Below are 10870 nucleotides of genomic sequence, written 5' to 3' on the forward strand. Positions count from 1 at the left end.
TAATAAAATAAAAAATAAAAAAATTAATTTAATAATTAAAATGTATTTAAAACAAATTTTACAATTAAAATTTTTTTAAGAACTAACTTAAAATATTAAATATTATATATATTTATATACAGTTATTTTTATATAAAATTAATAATTTAAAAAATAACTCGGTCAAACTTATCAAAATTTCTGAGAATTTTCAATTATCTACTTATAACAAAAATCATTAGTTATATTACTGCCTTGCAAATGAATTAAGTGTTTGTTTGGCGCTATTAATCAATAATTTTTTTTAATGTGTTTGATAAATTTTTAGTAATAAAAATAAAAATATTAAAAAAAATACTATTTTAAAAATTATAAGTTATTTTTTTAATATTTTTTATTTAATAAATAAAAAAAATTATTTTTATATTATTATATCTAAATATAATTAATAAATAAAAAAAATTTATAAAATATTTAAATATAATTATTTTAAATTTTTTAAAAAAATAATTCAAATTAAAAAAAACACTCACCAAACAAGGCATTACAGGAGCTTTGAGAGAGGGTGAGATGAAGTCTCAAAAAGGCAGCCTGAACGTGCGTGCGTGTTTGCGTGTCTCTGTGTGTGTGTGTGAAAAGTAGAAACCCCGAAAAGCGAAATTCCTGAATGCTATCATCATCTTCTGAATCTTGATCATTGCTTCCAATATCATCATCGAATCACCTTGCTTCATTGCATCGCGTTAGATCCCAAGCGAAACAAGAATACAAGGTAAAATTTCTACAACCTTCTCAGATTGGCGTTCTTCCGTTGTTGATACGATCTTTTGTATTCCCAATTCACGGCCATCTCCCATCGCCTTCTTATTATTGAATTTATCAACGGGAGAAGAAAAAAGACAAAAGAAAAAAAAAAATGAAGGAAAAATTGGAATTGAGTGTTATAATATGAAATGAACGCAATCGAGGCATTGTAAAGGAGTGGGAATTAGTTCAATTGTATCTTTTTGGATTGTGCTTACCTGCATTTGATATTTCTCAAAGAAATTGCTCTTTTTCTTGTGTATTTATTCATTTTGTGATGATCGTAGAAATTGTTCACTTGCAGCAATATAAGTAGTAGTGAATACCATAGTTGAGCCGAATTGGAGCAATATTAGAATTCACTTATTTTGTCCCTGATTATTCAATTAAATGGAGGAAAAGAAAATTCAGATTGAATGGGTTACTATCCAAATTGTTCCGGCTTAGCATAATTAGAGCTATGCGAGGGAATGGAAACTGCTTAAAACGCAGCTTTTGAGGGATGATGATTTGAATTACATATCCCCTTATAAAAGGTTCACTTGTAGCTATCTAAGTTTAGTGTGTTAATAGTGAAAGTCCTAATTGAATATACACACAGGCACAAACGCACATTATTATGAAAAATGTTTGATTTTTACAGGAAATAAAAAGGGATGGCTGATGATAAAGCAGTTGGGGAAGATGAAAAGAAAGAGCCAAGTACTACTGCCACCAAAAATGTGAGACAGAAGCGCAGAGGGTTCCTTTCTGGAATTTGGAATGGACTATTTAGGTTACATGGGGATGATTTTGAGAAGAGGCTCCAATACATATCTAAAGAAGAGGCTGCAGTTCTTTCTAGAATGAAAAGGAGGTCACGATCCTGGAGGCAGATATCTTGGAATGTAATTGTATTTTCTGTTATATTAGAGGTATGGAATATCTGCTATATGACAGTTTATCACACTTCCAGCCAGTGTTTCTTGTCAGTTTTCCATGCATTACTAGATAGCGTTCAAAATCTAAAGATTAATGTGTATTTCAGATTATCATAATTTGTGCATTTAAGATGATAGTTTGAGTGGCTTCTGGAGAAGCATTCTTTTTTCCCTCAGCATATGTGAATATTACATGGAGTCAAAATGTTGAACTGCATTGCTGGCATACTTCGATCTGTGTTAGTGAAAGTTGCACTTTTTTATGACCATAAGAACTGCATAGCAACTTATTTACATATTAGGAACCCAATAATAATCAGTTACAGTGGTTGTTCAATTCAATTTATTAGTTTGTTTTACTTATAAATTATTATTATTAGCTTTTTTTTAACAGCTAATAAAGTGTGTATTTGGTTAACATATGTAAATAAGTTGCTTTCATGGTCTTAAACAGTAACCTTTTTTTCCCCTTGTATTGGAAACAAAAGATACAATAATTTTGCTTAAAATGGTTTGAACTTTCAGGTCATTGCTGTAGTTTATGCTATCATGACAACAAGATCTGTGGATATGAATTGGAAGATGAGGGCAGTCCGGGTTTCGCCAATGTTTCTTTTGCCTGTATTAGCATCTGCAGCATATTCAACCTTTGTTAGCTTTGTGAGGATTTGTAAGTGTCATAATATTTTTTTTTAACATACACATCTTGCAGAAGCTAGTATGTGTGACGTGCACGCATGTACATATCTTAACAAAATAACAAGCAAAACTTAAGATGAATAGGGTGTGTTCTACTTTGATTTAGTTTACATCAGTGTTGCTTAGTTGGCAGTCAATAGAATCTTTAGTTTTGTGTTGTGATATCCAAATTCAATGTCTTCCAGTGGTCTTATTCAAGATACAGTATATATGGAAAGAGTTCTAAATCTCTCATTTCATCAGAATTTGTGCCATTTATCTGAAAGTTAGAATCAGAAAGCTTCAAAATTGAGTTTCTCTGCATTGCTGACTGAATTCATTGATCAAATCATCAAAGTACTTAAATAGTTGTTAGGGCCAGTGGCATACTCTTTTCTTTAGTTCATTCTTCAATGAATGCTTTCATTTATTTATTATTATTTTTTGAGTGATTACCCAAATCAGTTCCGGAGGTTTTTAATATTGAAGACTTTAGTCCCTCAGGTTTCAAAATACACAAAATAGTCCCTAACGTTTACCTCCGTTAGACAATACAATCCTCTAATTTTATCCATAATCAAAATGACTGTTTTGGAATTTTTTAATTTTTCGAAACTGTTTTGAAATTTTTAAACTCTTCGAGGACTTTGTTGTACTTCACTCTTCAGATCAAATTGGAGGGGGTGTATTGTCTAACGGAGATCAATATTGGGGACTGTTTTGTGTATTTTGAATTTTGGAGGACTAAAGTGTCTATTTTAAAAACTTTAGGAAATAATTTGGATAATTACTCTTTTTTTTTTTTTTTTAAATCTTCGCTGTCAAATTGATAGCTCAGTATAATCTTCTTTGCTCTCCAATGAAACTTAAGTTTGGGGGAGAATGATTGAAGGAGCAGCATCTGATATTAACAGTTTATTGAAAAAATTCATTACCATAATGCTTTAAAAGGAGCAGTTTTAATGATTAACGGTTTTAAAATTGGATTCTAATTTATTATTTATGCACTGATAACCTATTTTCAGAATTTGAATATGCCCCAGGTAAATCAGATCAAATAATTATTTGTGCTTTTTTAATAGGTGATCGCAGGGACGAGAAAATTCTTGTAAGGCTTAGAGAAGAAAGGCAAGCAAAAATTGATGAGCTGAAGGAAAAGACAAATTATTACACTACACAACAGCTCATTCAGGTGATTGTTTGTAGCAAGGCTTGTTACAATGGTTTTCAATATCATGTTTATTACATTGTATATCATAATTGTGGTTTGCAGAGATATGACCCAGATCCAGCCGCAAAAGCAGCTGCGGCAACTGTTTTGGCATCTAAGTTGGGTGCAGAATCAGGTTTGAGGGTGTATATGGGAGATGAATTAAATCCCAGTGCTACAATGGGGAGGAGCAATGATGTTGAACTTGTACAGTCAAGTGGACTTCGAAATCGAAAACAACCTCACGCTAGATCCTCTAGTTCAGAGGCAACTACTCCATTTAATCCTGATCAACAACATTTAGTTGGAGGATCCGGGGGACTTGATCAAACTCAGACTTCTGAGTATAATCAGCTTGTTGTTGAGCATCACCAACCACAAAGTTCAACCTCACAAGATGGAGGATGGCTTGCTAAAATTGCAGCGTTGCTTGTGGGCGAGGATCCTACCCAGTCTTATGCTCTCATATGTGGCAACTGCCATATGCATAATGGTTAGTAGATTGGAACTTGGATGGGACATTATACCCTTTTGTGCTTTTGCATTCATAGCATAATAGAGATGATTGTAGCAGTGCTACTTTTTTGTTTTGTTCAATAATCTTATATGAGTAAAGTGGCACAAGAACTGCATGTTCTTATATACTTATGTCCTTTCAGGTCTAGCTCGGAAGGAGGATTTCCCATATGTAACATACTATTGCCCCCACTGTCATGCCCTGAATCAACCAAAGCAATTAGATGGCAATATCTCCCGGGCATCCCCAAGAATGGGGTCTCCGAAAGCTTATGAAAGTGAGGCAGTAAAATATGCTAGCGGTTCTGCAGCTGAGAGCATGCTACTCACAAGCAATAACCCCGTAGATGTTATTGCTTCTGCAACTGAGAGCACAATCACAAGCAATAGCCCCATTAATGCTAGCCCTGAGATTGAGGAAGTATCAGAAAGGACGAGTTCGGAAGATAAAGCTGATTAAAAGGGCATTGTTGTGGTGTTGTTTTTGCGGTTTGGATGATATATCTTGCTACTTGTTCAGGGTAGGGGCTGATGCATATACAGAGAGCATGGTTGCAAATGGTTTCTTTGGTTGGTGCTTGTAACAGGAGAAGTGCTGATATACTTTGATACATCTTGTGATTATGATACATACACGTATTGCTTGTGAATTACGGCAGTTTTGGCATTTTGGTGATTCTTTTTCTTTTTCCTTTTGTAATATTATATTCTGACAGTGCTCCAGTTTAAAGCTTGGATTGGATTGTACCTGAGAAATTATGAAAGCGAAATCTTATTTCTGAATGTGCATTAGGCATTCCCTCAGGTTTTGGTTAACATTGATGAGGTTATTGTCTGAAGTACTTGACTAGAATTTCTTTGTTGCGACTTTTTATTTGGTATTTTGTGTATACATTTATAGCAATTAAGATTGTTTAAAATTTTAAACAAATCATAAATTATGAATATTTAGAAATGCAAGTATTGATGAGTGCAGGATAAAAACATATTGCATATCTCTGTATATTATAACTCATTATTGTAACATCAAATTATTTTCATCATCTTGATGCTCTCCCACGCACACCTGAAATGGTAGAGATATGGCGGCTCAAGAATGACTTGCAGTGTAGGGCAATGTGCATAGAGCGGCTTGTTTCCGTCAACAGAGAAAATCGAGCACTTAATCTGGATTCTCGGCAGGACGATTCACACCGGAGTTTGGTGCCACCATTGCAACAACTATAAACTCGCAAAAATGTAGAAAATCAAAAGGAGAGGATACGAAGCAAGTTGAGATCAAAGAAGTCGAACTCAATTAAACAAGTTCTGATTTGAACAATGTGAGGAAAAACAGTTACAAACTTACAATGCTCGTTGGAGAGAGCAGTTGAGAGGATGAGAAACTAATTGTAACTAACTTGCCAGCCTGGCATAACTGACTTTCCAGCGTGGCATAGCCATGAGCTGTTGTATAAATATTACATAGTAGTATATTACAGTAATAACAAGAAAGATGAAAGGATAAAATGAATAATTCAAAGAGAAAGAAGTTACATCATTATCAATCTTTTTGGTACATCAACGGCATTAAGATCTAACTTTTACGACCACATTCATCAACACTATAGTACACTTGAATCGCCTTTTTATTTTTATTTTTCAATCTTCCAGATGCTGAATTATGCTATCGTCAGAGTTCTAAATCCAACGTTTGTGACTTCTGGAATTGTTGGTGCCTCCTCCGAACCATCGATCCCAGGTAGCATCTACTGGCCCTTTAGTCCTGCTAACATATATGTTTCATTAATTTCATCATATTCACATTTAAGATTTTTGTACACCAAAATTAGCCACTATATATTTGTATATAAATACATATGTTGTTTAATTTATTTTTAACGGTAATGCTAGGAAGACAAAAGAAAGTAAGAAACAGTCAGAATTTGTCTTATTTAGCATTCATTAATTGTCGTAACAATTACTGAATCCTAAATAAGACAAGTTATACAAACATTTTTAATTTTTAATGTGTATTTTATATTACAACATGTATTCTATATTAATTGATTTTAATAGCTGATTTTAATGTACACCTAACATGATTGTAATAGATATTAAGCAACGTGGTTCATTTAGATTTAATGTTGCTAGGATCAAGATGATCACTTACATTGGAAGGAGTGGATCAGGAATGGATTCAATGCTTGAAATGACACTGCACAACCACAAATAGATATTAAGTTAGGTAATTAGAAACCATTGAAATAAGAAAAATACCTAATTATTAGTATTATTTTTGTTAGAAAGTATTCACTGAGTTGACTCATTTTTCTTAATTATTAGATATCGTGTGGAATTCAACTAATATAATTTCTACATCTCATACTCCATCTACTTATAAAGAAATATATGTTAGTTTGGTATAAAAAAATGTGGAGTGGATATATAACAAAATCAAAGGAGAAAGAATGATTTTTTTTTTTAGCTTACTTTTCACACACGGTGGAGGATTCACCTATTGTTTCAAGCTCTTCCAATTCTTCCTACATGATAATAACAATAATAGACTGATTACAGTTGTATAACAAAAAGGAAATAATTGACCACAAAATTAAGAGGAGGAGAAGAAGAAGATGTTGACCTGAATGATAATGATTTGGTTATTAAGGTGGGATATTGCAGCTTGCATCCTATGCTTTCCAAAGAATCCAGGAAAAGAGCAAGATCCTGCAGCTTGTGCTAAAGGATGATGATGATTATGATTATGATTATGAGTACTACTATTAGATTTCTCAGTTCCTTTTGATGTTGTTCCATTCTCAGTTGACATTTCTTCTTGTTGTTCTTGTTGTTGCCGTTCATCGTCCTCCATTTCTGCTAATTGATATTACCAATAAGTTGATTATTCTACAAATGGAATTATATATGCAAAAAAATTGGAAGAAAGAGAAGGATTTGAGTCAAAAAGGGAGGGTAGGAACATGGCTTATACTTAAAAGTGTGGACCACTTGCCTTGCATAAGAAATTAAGATAATCATGGAAGTAAGTATTTGTGTGAAATAAATGGGTTTATATATTTTGAAAAGAGAAACTCATTTTTAGTATTTTTGTTTATTATTTGGTTAGCATAAATATTAAATTATTTTTAATAAATAAATTTTATTAATTTATATTTATAAATTTTAAAAAATATAAATATAAATTATATATTTTTTTTGTATAAAATATTTATAAATGTGAGTATATATTATTACTAATAAAATATTAATAAAAAATCATAATATTTTTTAACAATATAATATTACTCCTTTAAAAGAGCTGACATTGTAAAAATCCAAGTCTCAATTTAATTAAGCACATGTACCCAGTTTGACCCGATTCAGGTGCACTAAGGGCATCCAATTATATCAATTTAAGAATTAATTAAAACATTTACCACTATATATATAATTAAATTTTTTATAAACATCAAAAATCAATATCTGCTGTGTTTTATATTTATAGGGTTTAGGACAATAGGACTTATTGATTTTGTAATTTTATTTTATGAAGCTTAATTATAAATTCAAATCAAGTTTAATTATATTATTTATAAAATTTTATTATAAATATATAATTATTTTATATTTTAATATATATTTTATTTTATATGAAATAACTAATATTTTGTATCTATATAATACAATTGACTATTTTAGCATCATGTGATTCATTGGTATGATATCAAAATCAAGCAAAATAAGTCTCAAATTTTTTGGTCCAATTAAACTTTTGGGAAAATATAAGTATCAACTAAATTTCTCGAAAAAAATGTCAAATAAATTGTTGATGAATTGTAATTTTCTTATCTTAGACATAATTCATTTTTCTCAGTCGTCTCATTCTACAAGAGACCTATATCTACTATTATATTTTTTTTATAAACTTATTTAATTTGATATTCTTTTTAAGAACCTATATATAAGTTTATCAAAAAAAAAATTACAAAAAATTATTTAATGCTTTATTTTCTTTAAAAAACTATAAGTTTACCGCAATACTTTTGAAGACATATTTCTCAACTACTACACAAGATTTGTGTTGTTCTGCTTGTTATATTTTTTAATGGCATTAGTGCACTTCTTCAGACTTTCAAATAAAAACAAAGCATTATTAACAATTTTTTTGGTTTGACAAAGATATGGACCTGTTACTTAAAGGATCACGTGATTAATTATCAAGTGGCACCCACCTATATGGTTATTCTTCTTCCAAAGGTAATAAATAATAATAATAATAATAATAATATTATTATTATTATTATTATTATTATTATTATTATTATTAAAGGGACAATTTTCGACGTGCACGATTGCCCTTTTTTTTTAAGGGATAAAGTGACAAATAAATTTTTTAAGAATTTATATTTTGAATAAATTAGTCTTTAAAAAGATATTAATAAAATTTTTTAAGATAATAAACGTGGACAAATTAATTTAAATTAAAACTTTTATCTTAATCATAAAAGTTAATTTAAAAATTGTATATTCATATATACTATTCTAAAAAAATTTATTGATATTTTTTAAAAAAAATTAATCTATTCGAAATATAAATAATCTTCATAGATTTTTTTGTCATTTTACTCCTTTTTAATATTTATCCATAAATTTGATTGTTTGGCTCCATGGAAGTTTATATGAAATTAGATACTTCTTTCCTACAGTAACCCTATTGTCGGTAGAAAAATAAAGTTCTAGTGCAAATTGAAGTTATATTATGTTTTATAATGGTTGTTCCCAATTATTGTCCAATTTATTACTTGTTTATTGTGATCTTCATTTGAATGAGCCAATGAGGGGTTTCATTATCAATTTTGCCATCCCTAATTATCATTATCAACAATAATATTATTATTTTTTCTAAGTAAAATAACATTTGTTAATGTATTAGACAAATAAAATTATCCAAAAAATACTAATAGTGGAAGTGTAGAGTGATATAATATATTGATCATAATTGTCCTGACCAAAAAAAAAAAAAAAACATAACACCATGGGCATGATAATTAGGCGGCTCCTTTTTATTTATTATTTTATTTTATTCATTTGTTTATTTGTAAAATAGGTGTAAAGTGTGTAACAGGAGATAGTTTTGCCAGCTGAGATTTTAGGTGATGTTCTGCCGAATAGAGAACAGCACACAAGCTATCATTTTCCTTGGTCTTGTCTCTTTGATTATTACATCTCATGTAACAATAATAACTTGCTATTGTGATAATATGATAATAATTCTATAACTATACCAAAACATTGGTGTTAGGGGCCCCACCTACGTAGAGAATAGATGGATATATTTGTTTCTCTTGTTATATTGTTTGTTCCACACTAAAATATAAATTATTTTTTTGAGTTTGAAGTTAAAATTTTATCTTATTAAACTTAACATATAATAATAATTATGTTATTAAATTTGATCTATTATCGAAATATAAATAAATAAATAACTCCATTCAATATAAAAAATTATAAATAGTAATAAGTTTTGTGACTTAACCAATAAATTAAATTCTAAATTTAAGCTTAATTTTTTCAAATATAAATCAAATTAGCAGTGAGATTTCTTCAAAAATTAGTTGAAATAAAAATATATTATCTATCTAGCTATTAATATTTCTTTATTTTAAAATTATGTAGTACTTGTTTATTTTAACACTTAAATGATCTTGTTTATAAAAAACTATTTTGGTTAATTACTTAAGAAACTATAAATATTGTAACCAGTGAAGTGTATAATTGAGTGAAAGATAATGAATATTTGATTAATTACTGAAGAAACTATATAGAAGAAGGGAAAAAGATTAGAACCGATTTTTTTTATCAACAATTAGTCAATATTTTTTTCTTTAAATCTTTCTTTCTCTTCTTCTAAATCAATTCAAACTCTTAATTCTTACTTGTTTATTATTTTGTTCGTTGATTGTTGCTTTATAAAAATTGATTCTCTAACAAAATCGTAAAAAAGTTGATATTTAATCATGTTCAAAAACAAAATTATAAATTAAAATTTTCATAATTTTAGAATATACTTTTCAATATATATATTATGACAAAAAATATAACATATTTTGTGTATAAAATATTTAAACATTTTATTTTATTTTAAAACATTTAAAGATAAACACAAAAAATAAAAAATTTGTATCTAACACACACACATATACTAACTAGTTAATATAAAAACCTAAATGAAATAAATAAATAAATATAAAAATATAAAAATATTAATTAAAATATAAATCATAACATTTCATTACTAATTTTATTATAAAATATATATTTTAATTTTAGCTTCTCTCTCTTTCCAGCATTGCTAATGTGTCCCAATATAAATGGAACAGAGTAAAAATTATTTGCTCTGCGAACATCTAAAATATTCTCGTGAAATATGACATTTTTATGTTTTAATTAATATTTTTATATTATATAATAATTTAATTTAAATTAATGTTATATATCACATTTACCTATAAAGAAAATTAATATCTTGATTTTACTATGCTGAAACCAACTTTTGAAAATACAAAACTAATTGTGTTCATTCATAAATAAATTCATCTGACATTTTCTTGAATATTATAGTAAAAATGATAATTTACTTAAATTTAGATAGTTTTGAAGGAATGCTAGAAAACTAATAAAATTTATTATTTTTTACCAATAATTAACAATTAATGTTTAAAAACATGGACTAAAACATATTAAATTATTAGACTAAAAATATTAAATTGATAACTAAAAA

The 10870-nt window shown here is 28.5% G+C and overlaps 2 protein-coding genes across 4 annotated transcripts; one reads left to right on the forward strand and one right to left on the reverse strand.

The window, feature by feature from the left end:
• Positions 1–518: 518 nt before the first annotated feature.
• LOC130944343 (uncharacterized protein At2g24330-like) lies at positions 519–4923 on the forward strand. Of its 2 annotated transcripts, XM_057872633.1 has the most exons (6): positions 519–751; positions 1427–1697; positions 2229–2373; positions 3464–3573; positions 3655–4084; positions 4251–4923. In XM_057872633.1, exons 2-6 carry the CDS (start codon positions 1440–1442, stop codon positions 4565–4567), a joined length of 1260 nt encoding a protein of 419 aa, XP_057728616.1. In that variant the 5' UTR covers positions 519–751; positions 1427–1439; the 3' UTR covers positions 4568–4923. The 2 variants fall into 2 exon arrangements, with proteins under 2 accessions (XP_057728616.1, XP_057728615.1); XM_057872632.1 differs by having other exon boundaries at positions 3464–4084.
• A 456-nt stretch (positions 4924–5379) lies between these two features.
• Positions 5380–7042, reverse strand: LOC130944345 (guanine nucleotide-binding protein subunit gamma 1-like). 2 transcript variants are annotated; one of them, XM_057872634.1, is made up of 4 exons: positions 6731–7042; positions 6580–6632; positions 6260–6304; positions 5380–5875 (listed from the first exon to the last, which is right to left on the reverse strand). In XM_057872634.1, exons 1-4 carry the CDS (start codon positions 6959–6961, stop codon positions 5788–5790), a joined length of 417 nt encoding a protein of 138 aa, XP_057728617.1. In that variant the 5' UTR covers positions 6962–7042; the 3' UTR covers positions 5380–5787. The 2 variants fall into 2 exon arrangements, with proteins under 2 accessions (XP_057728617.1, XP_057728618.1); XM_057872635.1 differs by having other exon boundaries at positions 5380–5872; positions 6731–7027.
• Positions 7043–10870: the final 3828 nt, after the last annotated feature.

The sequence above is a fragment of the Arachis stenosperma genome, chromosome 8 (assembly GCF_014773155.1).
Source record: "Arachis stenosperma cultivar V10309 chromosome 8, arast.V10309.gnm1.PFL2, whole genome shotgun sequence".
NCBI lineage: Eukaryota > Viridiplantae > Streptophyta > Magnoliopsida > Fabales > Fabaceae > Arachis > Arachis stenosperma.

Coding starts and splice junctions, on each gene's coding strand:
- LOC130944343 (XM_057872632.1), top strand. CDS start 1,440: ATGGCTGATGATAAAGCAGTTGGGGAAGATGAAAAGAAAGAGCCAAGT. Junction 1,698..2,228: donor TATTTTCTGTTATATTAGAG/GTATGGAATATC, acceptor TTGAACTTTCAG/GTCATTGCTGTAGTTTATGC. Junction 2,374..3,463: donor TGTTAGCTTTGTGAGGATTT/GTAAGTGTCATA, acceptor CTTTTTTAATAG/GTGATCGCAGGGACGAGAAA.
- LOC130944345 (XM_057872634.1), bottom strand. CDS start 6,961: ATGGAGGACGATGAACGGCAACAACAAGAACAACAAGAAGAAATGTCA. Junction 6,305..6,579: donor TCCTCCACCGTGTGTGAAAA/GTAAGCTAAAAA, acceptor GTGGTTGTGCAG/TGTCATTTCAAGCATTGAAT. Junction 5,876..6,259: donor CCTGATCCACTCCTTCCAAT/GTAAGTGATCAT, acceptor CATATATGTTAG/CAGGACTAAAGGGCCAGTAG.